The sequence below is a fragment of the Rhinopithecus roxellana genome, chromosome 13 (assembly GCF_007565055.1).
Source record: "Rhinopithecus roxellana isolate Shanxi Qingling chromosome 13, ASM756505v1, whole genome shotgun sequence".
NCBI classification, from domain to species: Eukaryota; Metazoa; Chordata; class Mammalia; order Primates; family Cercopithecidae; genus Rhinopithecus; species Rhinopithecus roxellana.
The window spans coordinates 108,261,264-108,274,974 of record NC_044561.1 but is presented as its reverse complement, the minus strand read 5'-3'; the positions used below and the strand labels follow the sequence as shown (position 1 = coordinate 108,274,974).

Here is a 13,711-nt window from a genome sequence, read left to right as displayed (position 1 = left end):
AGTCAGGCGTGGTGCTAGACACCTGTAATCTCAGCTACTTGGGAGGCTGAGGCAGGAGAATTGCTCGAACCTGGGAGGCAGAGGTTGCAGTGAGCCCAGATCGCACCATTGCACTCCAGCCTGGGCAACAGAGTGAGAATCTGTCTCCAAAACAAACAAAAAAAATCCAGTTGTTTCTTCTTCTCTTACCAAATATACTTGTAGGATTTCAAGTAATTCACCATGCCTTACTTTTTAGATGTCAACATGAGTTTACATGTACATGTATCCTATGACCTTGCCATCCACTACAACATCTTCATTCAAGAGAAAGCATCACTTATGTCCACACAGAGACTTATACATGAAGGCTCATAGCAGTTTTAGTTGTAATCGCCCCAAACTGAAAACTGCCCAAATGTCCATCAACAAGTGAATGTGCAAATAATTCATGATGTATCCATACAATGGAAAACTTATCAGCAATAAAGGTACAAACAGCAACATAAGTGAATCTCAAAGTATGCTGAGTGAAAGGAGCCAGACAAAACAAGTGCACACTGCAGGATTCCATTTCTATAATAGTCTACAAAATGAAAAAAAAAACCGGCTGGGCATGTGGTGGCTCACACCTGTAATCCCAGCACTTTGGGCGGCCAAGGTAGGCAGATCAGCTGAGGTCAGGAGCTCAAGACTAGCATGGCCAACATGATAAAACCCCGACCCTACTAAAAATACAAAAATTAGCCGGGTGTGGTGGCTCACACCTGTAACCACAGTTACTTGGGAGGCTGAGGCAGGAGAATCGCTTGAGCCCAGGAGGTGGAGGTTGTAGTGAGCTGAGATCACGCCACTTCACTCCAGCCTGGGTGACATAGCAACTCTGTCTCGGAAAAAAAAAAAAAAGAGAGAAAACAAACCATAAGTAACAGTAAGCAGAATAGTGGTTGCCTGGAGCTCAGGTGGAGGGGAGAGGTGGGAAGGAGGAACTAAAAAGGGGCATGAGGAAAGTTTGGGAGGAAGTGGAATATGTTTACTATCCTGATTGTGGTGATAGTTGGGTATAAACATATGTTAAATCTCACCAATTATACCATTTAAATATGTGCAGTTCATTGTACAATTAAGTCTCAATAAAGCTATAAAGAAAAACAATCAATTCAGTTGCATTTAGTACATTCACAGTGTTGTATAACCACTTTGATACAGTTCTAAGAACACTTCCATCACTCCAAAGTAAAACCCTTTACCATTAAGCAATATTTCTCCTCCCCTAAACTCCTCCCCTCAGCCCCACCAACCTGCATCTGACTCCATGGGTTTATCTACTCTGGATATTTCATAAATATGGAACCATACAATACATTACCTTTTGTGTCTGGTTTCTTTCATTTAGCATAATTTTTTCAAGAATATCAGGATTTTTAAAACACTTTCCAAGTGATTCTGATACGGAATCAAGATCTCCACAAAGCAGGTGTGGGGCAGGGTAGGCAATCAGATTCCATTTTAACTAAGCACTTGTGTGCAAGGAAATCACAAATATCTCATTTAATTGGTGTGTATATCATTCCCATTTTACAGGCAGGGAAACTGAAGCTCAGAGAGGTGAAATCACCCACCTGACATCACATAGGTATTTAAAAGCAAATTGGTGTGACTCTCCAGCACCATGTCTGCACTGCAACCAGGCCCCTCTCCCAAATGAGCACTTGGGAACCATCAGAAAGGAACAGTGGGCTGTGCCTATTGACTGGCAAGCCTGGAAGCTATAGGCAGAGTTGATGTACTGGCTAGAGAACATAGGACTTAAGGGTATTTGAGCTCCTTAACTGTTAAAATACCCTGCAATTAGAGAAGAAAGTCAACAAACATGAAAGCTAGGAGAGAACTTAGACCAATTTGTAAAAGCACTCATTTTTAAAACCAAGAAACCAAGGCCCAAAGAAAGTAGATGGGCAAAACATGGTCAGATGCCTCCTGAATTTCAAAAAAGCTATCAATAATTTTTACTTTTCATTGATCCTGGGAACAGGGTCTTCCCCAAACATAAAAACAAAACTCATTTTTACAGTTTCTTGGCTACCACTGTATTATTAGCCATGGTTTCAATTCATTTAGTCAACAGATACCACGCATATACTATGTTCCAGGCACATGCTAGGGAGGAGGGATACGGCAATGAACAAAGACAGATGACACCCCCTGTCCCTCACAGAGCTATATTCTATTCAGTTGGTGCAAAAGTAATTGCTGTTTTTGCCACTGAAAGTCACAGCAAAAACCACAATTACTTTTGCACCAACCTAAAAAGCTGATGGGGCAGCAAACTATGGATAAGAGGGAATTTCCTCAACTGGATAAAGAACTTCTTTGCAGCCAACTTCATACTTAATGGTAAGAAATTGGATGTTTTCCCCTTAAGATCAGGAACAAAGCAAGATGCGTCTCTCACTACTCCTTTTACTCGAAATCTTAGCTAGTGGAATAAGCCAGAAAAGGACATAAAAGCTCTACAGACTGAAATGGAAGAAATAACACTATCTTTGTTTGCAGATGATCTGACTGTCTATGTAGAATATCCCAAAGAATTGATCAAAACAAAAATTGCCAGAACAGCACTTATAGCAAGGTTACAAGATACAAGGTTAATATACAACAACCTATTGCTTTTCTATATGCCAGCAATGAACAACTGGAATTTGAAATCAAGAAATAGCAAGGAGATCTGTATGGCTCCAAAGGAATTGAAATTAGAATTAGGTTGAGCGAGGGAAAGAAGCAGATGGAGGCTAGAAGCAGATCATGATGAAGGGCCCTGTGAGGAAGTTGGCTTTTACTATGAGTGATTTAGGGAGCCACTGGAGGATCTCAGCAAAGGAGGGATATTATCTGTTGTACCTTTACCCCCAACCCCCCACCACACACACACAAACTGCTCACTGATCCAGTTTTTATTTGTAAATTCAGGTTTTAGTGACCTCCAACTAAAGTAATTATACCCATCAGCTTAGTGAAATGCTAACAGAATTTATCCTGTCAGTAGGAGAACTGCCTGAAGCAGCAACATAATCGAGGTCCTAAATCCTTGAGACAGAGAGGGCAAGATGTAGAAGAAAACTGCCCAATGCTAGGGCATGCCTGGTTATCTGGCTAAAGATGGTGGTCATTTGTAAACTCCAGTGGCACAACTTGCAGGCCCTAGAGAAAAAACAGAGAATTGCCCAGCAAGGACTGAGCTAAGCCAGGTGAGTCCCTGAGGAACAGGGGTAGACAAGGTGACAACAGGCAGAAATCCCTAGACTGCCATGTGCACAGGAAGTCTCCTGCAGGTAGGCACTCCTATTTCCCACTCCAGGGCCTGGGACAGGCACTCTTCCCTGGAATCATAAAAGACAGCAGAGCCTCAAGGTGAGAGTATGGGCTTCACAACAGATTCAAATCATAGCTCCACCACCTGCTAGAGCGGTAAATACTGGTTCAAATTAATCCATCTCATCTGCACTTTAGCTTCTAATCTATAAATTAGGCATTATAGATGCCTAATATGCCAACATTAGAGCATTCAAATTCTTAAAACAAGTACTTCTAGACCTAAAGAAATACTTAGCCACATAATTTTAGTGGGGGACTTCAACACCCCACTGACACAGCATTAGAAAGATCATCGAGGCAAAAAACAAAGAAACACTGGACTTAAATTTTACACATGACCAACTGAATCTAACAGACATCTACAGAGTACTCCATCCAGCAACGACAAACTATACATTCCACCCATCTGCAAATGGCAAATAACCTAAAATTGACCACGTGCTTGGCCATAAACCAAGTATCAATGAATTCAAATCATTGAAATCATATCAACCATACTCTCAGACCACAGTGGAATAACAGCATAAATTAGGCATAACAGCACCCACCTCATAGGGTTTAGTTCTGATGACTAAACAAGACAATACAAGTAATGAACTTGGAACAGCGCCCAGCACATGAGGTACTCAAATGTCAGTTGTCAGTTGTTATTATCTTGCTTGCAATACTCTTTCCCTGGAAAGCAGTGCTGGTCGCTGGTCTGCTGTCAGCTCTCTCTCTGGACAGCTTTACCAATTGTTCCATGACCCACAGAGCATGTACTGGCTGTACAGCTTCCTCCCGGCTGCCCTGACTGGGTTGGACAAAGAGTGACTTCCTGCCAGGGCTCTGGATCGGAGAGCAGCTTGTCGCCTAAGCAGGGCGAGACTTTCCTCCAGCCACTTGTCCTCTCCCCAAGCTGCAGGTGTCCATCAGGAGAAATACCAGAGGCCTTCTTGCTCCTCCATACAGCTGACTCTTGAGTATTCCATCCAATCACTGACTTATGAGAGCAGAGGGACAACGGTCATCAGACCGCTGCTTCCAGGAGGGAAAAGAATAACATCACCACCACTTATGGGGTAACTGCTTGTACACCACAGAGCAGAGCTCAGCCACGAGGCTGGGACAAGCAACGACCAGAGCATGTTCTGATCTGCACAAGGGGGTGGCAGCTCAAGGGCAGAACAGAAGCAGATATGGGCTTAGAGGGGTTCTCTCTGCCTGTCAGAGAAGCGGTACTCAGGGCCTGCCAGTGTCATTTCACCATGTCTACCTTCCCAACCTCATCTCCTATCAGTCCCCTACCATGGGTGCCACCCAGACACCAACCCAGGACGGCCCTCCAATAACCCCTCCCTCCTCAAGCCCTGCATTTTTCTTTTACTTTTTTTTTTTTTTTTTTTTTGAGACGGAGTCTCGCTCTGTCGCCCAGGCTGAAGTGCAGTGGCCAGATCTCAGCTCACTGCAAGCTCCGCCTCCCGGGTTTACGCCATTCTCCTGCCTCAGCCTCCCGAGTAGCTGGGACCACAGACGCCCGCCACCTCACCCGGCTAGTTTTCTTTTCTTTTGTATTTTTTAGTAGAGATGGGGTTTCACCGTGTTAGCCAGGATGGTCTCGATCTCCTGACCTCGTGATCTGCCCGTCTCGGCCTCCAAAAGTGCTGGGATTACAGGCTTGAGCCACCGCGCCCGGCCAGGCCCTGCATTTTTCTTAGCTCATGTGGTAGACGTTGCAATGCCCTCCCCCACACCATTTCTCCACTTCTTCCATAGGAAGAGTTCATGTTCCGGGTTCCCTTGAGAGAGGGGTGGCAGATGTTCTGCCTATGGGATATAAGAAGTGATGTGTGGCACTTCTGGGTTGTGCCCTTAAAAGAAAGGAGCATACTTTCCCTTCCCAGCAGCTGAAAGATAAGCAAACGGGGGGAGCCATTTTAGACCCCAAAGAAGAGCAGCACCTGGGGCCTGGTGGAACGATGGGGAGAAAGCAAGGCCCAGGAACCTTCAGAGTCTGAGCAGAGCCACCATGGGTAACTTGCAGTTCATCCTGAGAGGAAAATAAATTTCTCTGATTTTAGCCAGCTATGTTGTTATCTCTGTTATGGCACCATAAGCCATATTCTAATTAAACTCACACTGCTCTCTTTGTTTAAGGGGAGGAGGACATGTTCCTGTGATAAGGCCAGTATAGTCCCATGAGAAAAGCTGTGGATGGCAACAAAGAGGTACCCACTCCAGTGCCCCAAGGTTCACTTTGGCCTAAAACAGATTTACCCAGGGTGAGAACATGACCCAAACAGATGTAGCAATAAGTAATAATAAGCACAGAAGAGGCCCTCTTTGACACTAGAAAATTCTTTCTGAGTCTAACCTGTATTCAGGACTGAACTCACCTAAATAGAAAGAAACCCAAGGGAGCCTGAGCTGGCTCCTGGAAGATAATTTATTAAGTGACGCTGGTATACTGAGAAACCTCATTTGGAAAAGCAAATCTAAACTGACCTTCTAAATTCACTTTACAACTAAAGGCTTGGCTGAGAGCAGAAGAACCATATGAGTGACAGGATTACAGAAGGCTGGCATCAGAAGGGACACCTTAGGGACAGATGATTGGTTTATTCCCCTTGATGCCTCTGAATCCTTGCTGTGCCTATTCCTGGCACAGGAATGCTTTTCCTCTTCCCCGGCTTCTAGTCCAACTCCTATCTAGCCTCACTCCTTAAGGCATGGGTTAGTCTGCTCAAGCTGTCATAACAAAACATTACAGACTGGGTGGCTTAAACAACAGATATTTCTTTCTCACAGTTCTGGAGGCTGGAAAGTACAAGATCAAGGTGCCAGCTTATTTGGTTCCCAGTGAGGCCCCTCTTCCCAGCTTGCAGAGAGCTGTCTTCTTGCTGCATCTTCATATGGGGGGATAGGGGGAGCTTTCTGTTCTCTTAATCCCACCATGAAGGCTCCACACTCATGACATCATTTAAACTTAATTATTGCCAAATACCATCACACTGAGGGTTAGGACTTCAACAGATGAATTTTAGGGAGGAAAGCAGGACACAATTCAATTCACAGCAAGGCCTAACTCAAATGTCTTTCTCCTCTCAACAGTCCAGCTCCTACCCTACAGGCAAAATCTGAATCTGTGTTCCCACAGCACTTTAGATGTTCCTAACACAGAACTTAGCCTTCTCATGTTGTTTATGAGCTTTTCTCCCCACATGAAAGGGCCTGGTCTCAGGCACACCTAATTCTACATCATCACTTTAGAAATGAGGAGATCAGCCAGGCACGGTGGCTCATGCCTGTAATCCCAGCAATTGGGGAGGCCAAGGCGGGTGGATCACCTGAGGTCAGGAGTTCGAGACCAGCCTGACCAACATGGAGAAACCCCGTCTCTACTAAAAACACAAAATTAGCCAGGCATGGTGGTGCATGCCTGTAATCCTGGCTACTCGGGAGGCTGAGGCAGGAGAATCGCTTGAACCCGGGAGGCGGAGGTTGCAGTGAGCAAAGACCGCACTATTGCACTCCAGCCTGGGCAACAAGAGCGAAAAAGAAAAGAAAGAAAGAAAGAAAAGAAATGAGGAGATCAGATCTGTGAAGAGACCTGCCTGAGATCACAAAGGGAACAGTGGCAGGTTGCTACTAAGATCAGTCTACGGGCTCTCAGACCAAAACTACTACTTCTGCTCAAACTTACTGGCCCAGAAATTGAGGAGTCCAAAACCAAGAAATTTCTGCAGGGTACTTTCGAGTCCCAATGGTTCTGCTAGAAGCCCCAGGAATCTTCATCAGAGAAATCCATTAGAACCCAAGTTTGGGACCACTTGAGGCCCAGAGTTCAAGACCAGCCTGGATAATATGGCAAAACCCCATCTGTACTAAAAATACAAAAATTAGCTGGGTGTGGTGGTGCATGCCTGTAATCCCAGCTACTTGGGAGGCTGAGGCAGGAGAACTGTATGAACCCTGAAGGCGGAGGTTGCAGTGAGCCAAGATCATGCCACTGCACTCCAGGTTGGGCAACACAGTGAGATTCTGTCTAAAAAAAAAAAAAATCGGAGCATTCAGCATAAAGGGGGTACTTTTTTACAGTTACTATCAACATGCAGCACAAATCCTATAATATTCTGTTTTTCACTTAGGCAGAATGTCAAGTTCACACTGCCTGTAAACTAAAACATAGGCTGCCTGGTATCAGAGCCTCACTCTGAAACGTCTCCCCAACTAAACTCCCCACACTGTCTGAAATTCCACTCTAGAGATAAGGGCTTTCTCAGAAGCCTGAGGTGAAACCAGGATACTATTAAGTTGGTGCTATTCTTTCAAATTTTTAGTTATCAGATTAGTCAAGTATCCAGTAAAACCCTGATAAACTGGGGCAAGGCTTTGATGGGAGAAATGTAAGGGGTGATGCCTGGAAGAGGGGTGCCTTCTGGAGAGCTGGGGCAGAATGAGGCAGCCACACTACAGAATCTTCAGCATACACTGCTATGTTCACTCTCACTGATAGCCAGCTACGTGATAAAGGCTGAACATGTCTACTGAGCCCCATCCAGATATGATAATACCGAGGCTCTTGCTGGTTAGTGGCACAGTCAGGGCTGGTGGCCAGGCTTTCAATTTTCCATCTAGATCACAGCAAGATGGATGGTCTAGTTCCTTCGATCTGGTAACTGCTAAACGTATCAGCAATGAGGCATGGGAGATACATTTGGGTAATCGCCATGTTGTCTAGGAGGCTGTGTCCACCTGACATGTGGGTGGGGGTACATTCCTTCCTGGCTGCACAAATCCTGCCCTCACTGAGAGGGTACAAAAATGATCAGGCTGTGCCCTCAATGAGAGGGTACAGAAATGATCAGACAGTGGGTGAGTGGTCTGTGCGGCACATTCTGCCACCAAATTGATCAATTTTACAAAGAAACACTTTAAATAAATTAAAACATAAAGATTTAAAAACCTTTTGGCGGCCGGGCGCAGTGGCTCAAGCCTGTAATCCCAGCACTTTGGGAGGCCGAGACGGGCGGATCACGAGGTCAGGAGATCGAGACCATCCTGGCTAACACGGTGAAACCCCGTCTCTACTAAAAAATACAAAAAACTAGCCGGGCGAGGTGGCAGGCGCCTGTAGTCCCAGCTACTCGGGAGGCTGAGGCAGGAGAATGGCGTAAACCCGGGAGGCGGAGCTTGCAGTGAGCTGAGATCCGGCCACTGTACTCCAGCCTGGGCGACAGAGCGAGACTCCGCCTCAAAAAAAAAAAAAAAAAACCTTTTGGCAACAAGTTAAAGCATAGGGATTTAAAAGACTCTGGTTTCCCTTAAAGCATTTTATAACTGTCTACCCCTACTAGTCTAGTGAGTATACAGCAGGTCTTATTTTTTAAAACTGGTAAACAGAAATCTCCAGTTCACCAAGAAATTTCCAAATCCCATTGAAAAGGATCCTTCAGTATTAAGGAGATTAAAATCCCAGGTCAGTATAATGCGTGAGATTCAAGAGAGAGACATAAAGTAGAAAATCAATTACTCAAAAAAAAAAAAAAAAGAAAGATGAAATAAAAGAAAATCAATCACTCAGGCTTCTTAATTATACCAAAATGGTAATGTCTTGTCTATTGGTTTCATAGCTCATCAGTAGTTGGCTGAGTTCAGAACTCAGATCTCTGACTACCTGGGTAAATGCTTTCACTGAGATAAAGAGAGACTATATATTCAGAGTTTACTATAGGCCAGACATTTTACAAAGCATTTCCCCTTGGGTCATTTACTGTAACAAAGTTATGAGGTAGGTAGTACTATTATCTCTATTTCACAGATAGGAGAATTGAAGTTTAGCAAGTTCTCTGCCCAAGGTCCTGGAGCAAGCAAGTGGTAGAGCCTGTATTCAAACTCAGGTGAGCTGACATATATTACTCAACATAAACCAAGTCATGCAAGTACAGTTAACCAAGAATCCCAAAGCCAGGTGGTGGATCAGCATCTGGCCAGGAATACCTGCCCTACACTGAGGTGCATTATGCTGGGCAAAGTCCCTCCTCAGACAATTACCATGAACAGGGAGAGGGAGAGGCATTATGTCCTAGCATAGACAGCACACATCATGATGATCAGGCAAGCAGGACTTCCCTGGGTCCCTCAGTGGCCTCTTGCCTGTCGAGCCTTAGTCGTTGGAACAATCTGACTCTGGTAGCTTTGTGCTGTCTGGGGTAGGCTGCACCCTACTTCCAGTGTTGTACCCTCATCCTGCCCAGATGTCACTCCATTAAGATATCCAGTGCCTGCTATTTCTACTGGCTCCTGACACCTCAATGATCTCCATTTACTCAACATAATCTCCAGCCTTCAGCGCTGGTTGTTTCCACAGTGCTGCAGAGCCCATGGGATACTGCAGTGACTCAAGATGACTCAACATAATTCCTCCCCAACAGCACTCAGAATCCAGCTAGAGAGCTCACACAAATGCACCCACCTCAGCCACATATGGCTGGATAAGAAGGATGAAATTATGGAAAGCAAGGAGAAGAAGGAAATCCACTTCCCCACACCAGGCCTTGAAATAGGCTCATGAAAAAGATTAGCTCACAAACTAATTACAGGAACTCAGGTTTACACTCAGAAAGAGAGAGTGAGGTCTGGAGACCTGAAGAGAGTCCAACAGTGACTGAGGGAACAGATGGGATTCACAACCCTTGTGCCCAGCTCCAAAACTTATGCTTTCAGAAGCATCATCCTGTCCTTACGTATTATTTAGCAAGACCGTGATATAATCAGGTTTGTACTTTCAAAGATCGATCTGACGGCAAAATGATGGATAATCACAGTGAGTAAAGAATGATGGGAGGAAAACTGGTTAAGAAATGACCACAACAACCAGGGCAAGAGGGGAAACCTGGATTAGTGCCATGGGACTGAAAAGGAGAAGATTAATTTGGAGGTAAGTCAGATAAAAGGAAACAAATAGATAAAAGGAAACACCATGCCTACCTAAGCATGCTTTTTATTGAAGCATAAAACATACACAGAAAAGTACACACAAATAAACATACAAATCAATACTTTTTCATAAATGAACACACCCGTATAGTCACCATGCAGATCAGGAAACAGAACATTTCCGGAGCCCTAGAAGTCTCCCTCCTGCCCAGTTTCCAGTCCTATCTACCTCCTCCAAAAGGTAACTACTGTTCTGACCTCAAATACCACAAATTAGTTCTTACTCATTTTTGAACTTTATATAAGCAGAACCATATAATCTGTATCAGTTTATGCTAGCTTATTTGGTTGTTGTTTTGAGATGGAGTCTCACTCAGTCGCCCAGGCTGGAGTGCAGTGGCACAATCTCGGTTCACTGCAACCTTTGCCTCCCGGCTTCAAGCGATTCTGCTGCCTCAACCTCCAGAGTAGCTGGGATTACAGGCACGCACCACCAAGCCCAGCTAATTTTTTTGTATTTTTAGTAGAGACAGGGTTTCACCATGTTAGTATGGCTGGTCTCGAACTCCTGACCTCAGGTGATCCCCCGCCTTGGACTCCCAAAGTACTGGAATTATAGGCATGAGATACTGTGCTTGGCCTCACATTATATTTCTAATGGATAATACAGCACATACAAAGTCTTGACAGCATAAATGAAGGCTGACCCCTCGAAGGGTCAGAGTTCACCTTAGTCTGCATGGCTCTGCCCATCCTGAAACCTGATTGTATACTCTACTGGGAACACTGTCAGATGTCCTAGGAGTTCCATACACCATTTAATACCTACATGTTTTAATAGAAAACCTTTAAGCCAAGAAGTAGATAATGATATTACAATAGCAAGTAAAAAGCTGGGAAGATGATAGAATTTATTGGAAATCCATTAATTCTTCTGAAATTCCCCTGGAAACATGTAATTTTTCAATTTCTGTAAGCTTTAGAAGATATTTCCTAAAAGGTTCTCTGTAATAAGTTATAAAATGAGATTTTATGGTAACCCCTACTACTACTATTATGGTTTCTATGCAAAATAAACAGTGCTATTATAAATATCTTCAGTTGCACTTAAGATGAAACAGGATTCACATTTGGACCTGGCAGTAGAATCACATATCACCTTTTGGTTATCGTGCTCTTTTGTACTGCTGGCAAGGAAAACACACAGGTTTGGGAGAGTGGCACGATGGCACCCATGCTGCTCTGACCACGAGTTCTCCTGCTGGCTTCTGAATGAGGTCCCTTTGCTTGACTGTCCCCACTCATACTGGAAGCAGCAAGGCCTTCAGAGGCTAAGCGACTGTGGCCTGCAGGAAGGCCACAGCTCCATGGTGCAGCCCGGAGGATCACTTAGTATGTTCAATCCTGTGGGATTCAACTGGAACAAACCTAATGCCTGCATTGTGTGTCAGAAAACACAAGCACTGTGGCCAAGCAACCGAGCCATCCATGACACAATGAAGAATGAAGATACTTACTTGGGGAACTGGCAGAGACCCGCTTCCTGGTCAGGGTCTCCTGGCTGGGCTTGTCTGAAGCTGAAGGGCCCCTGGTTTGGACATGCCTCTTTCCCGGGCTCTCCTCTGGCTCCAGTGACTTCTCCATTCCATGGAAATACTTCATGTGATAGTGCAACAGTTTGGCTTTGCGGAAAAATTTTAAACAGTCCACAACCTTGCATCTAAACTTATGGTCTAGGTCGACAGCTGGTGCATTAGATGACACAAAATCATCTGTTTTCTTAAAAGTATTTGTTACTGAAAAAAAATAAAAACAAAAGCAAAGGTTCCTTGTATTTATCCCAATTATTACAAAACATGCACTAACACATGACAACTGAAGGTGAAAGACTAGCGTGCATATGTAGCCTGAGATATCAGACTGCCATTACCTCCTCAAATTACTGTTTAGAGAGAATGAAAACAACTTCAGGTCAAATAAGACTCAACTGTGATTCATCTTTAGGAAGAAGAAATCAACATGTTTATTTTCAACAGTCGTACAAGTTTTCAGGGTTTCACATACTTTAAGGAAAAATCCTTAAAAAACAAAACAAAACAAAACAAAACATCAAGGATCTCAGGCCAGGCAGAGCGGCTCACACTTGTAATCCCAGCACTTTGGGAGGCCAAGGCAGGTGGATCACTCGAGATCAGGAGTTCATGACCAGCCTGACCAACATGGTGAAACCCCATCTTTATTAAAAATACAAAAAAATGGGCTGGGCATGGTGGCTCACACCTGTAATCCCAGCACTTTGGGAGGCCAAGGGAGGTGGATCACCTGAGGTCAGGAGTTCGAGACCAGCCTGGCAATATGGTGAAACCCCGTCTCTACTAAAAATACAAAAATTAACCAGGCATGGTGGCAGGTGCCTGTAATCCCAGCCACTTGGGAGGCTGAGGCAGGAGAATTGTTTGAATCTGGGAGGCGGAGGCTGCAGTGAGTCAAGATCATGCCATTGCACTCCAGCCTGGGAGACAAGAGCAAGACTTTGACTCAAACAAAAAACAAACAAACAAACAAATTAGCCAGGCATCGTGGAGCACACCTGTAATTCTAGCTATTCGGGAGGCTGAGGCATGATAATTGCTTGAACCCGAAGGCAGAAGTTGCAGTGAGCTGACATCATGCCACCCTGGGCAACAGAGCCAGACTCTGTCTCAAATAATAATAATAATAAAATAAAATAAAATAAAAATTTAAAAAATCAAGGATCTCAAGCTGGTACTTATGAGTTGGACCAGACTTACATTCACTACCATCCTGGTACCAATCCTTGTGGACAGAAATAGGGAATATTCCTCAGTATCTCTCTGTGAAACCTAAGAGATTTTACGCCAGTTTTTGTGCAAGGGAAGTGTAACAGTTACAAACGTTTTAGTACTGAGTCTTTGAGATTTCAACACGTACTTTGTTTTGTGATATACTTTGTCTGATCAAAAGGATCCAGAATTGGCCAGGTGCAGTGGTTCACACCTGTAATCCCAGCACTTGGGGAGGCCGAGGTGGGTGGATCACCTGAGGTAATGAGTTCGAGACCAGCCTGGACAACACGGTGAAACCCCGTCTCTACTAAAAATACAAAAATTAGCTAGGCATGGTAGCACATGCCTGTAATCCCAGCTACTCAGGAGGCTGAGGCAGAAGAATTGCTTGAACCTGGGAGGCGGAGGTTGCAGTGAGCCAAGATCAAACCACCGCACTACAGCTTGGGTGACAGAGCAAGACTCTGTCTCAAAAAAAAAGAAAGAAAGGCCGGGCGTGGTGGCTCATGCCTGTAATCCCAGCACTTTGGGAGGCCAAGGTGGGTGGATCACAAGGTCAGGAGATCGAGACCATCCTGGCTAACACGGTGAAACCCCATCTCTACTAAAAATACAAAAAAATTAGCTGGGCG

At 44.6% G+C, this 13,711-nt stretch overlaps 1 protein-coding gene across 4 annotated transcripts in view; it reads right to left on the bottom strand.

The window, feature by feature from the left end:
* PHF20 (PHD finger protein 20) overlaps positions 1-13,711 on the bottom strand; it is a 170,099-nt gene that overhangs the window by 38,506 nt on the left and 117,882 nt on the right. For all 4 annotated transcript variants that reach the window (XM_030914946.1, XM_030914947.1, XM_030914948.1 and 1 more), the window contains one exon: positions 11,790-12,068. In XM_030914946.1, the coding sequence (XP_030770806.1) occupies positions 11,790-12,068 (279 nt within the window). The remainder of the gene's footprint in view (positions 1-11,789; positions 12,069-13,711) is intronic.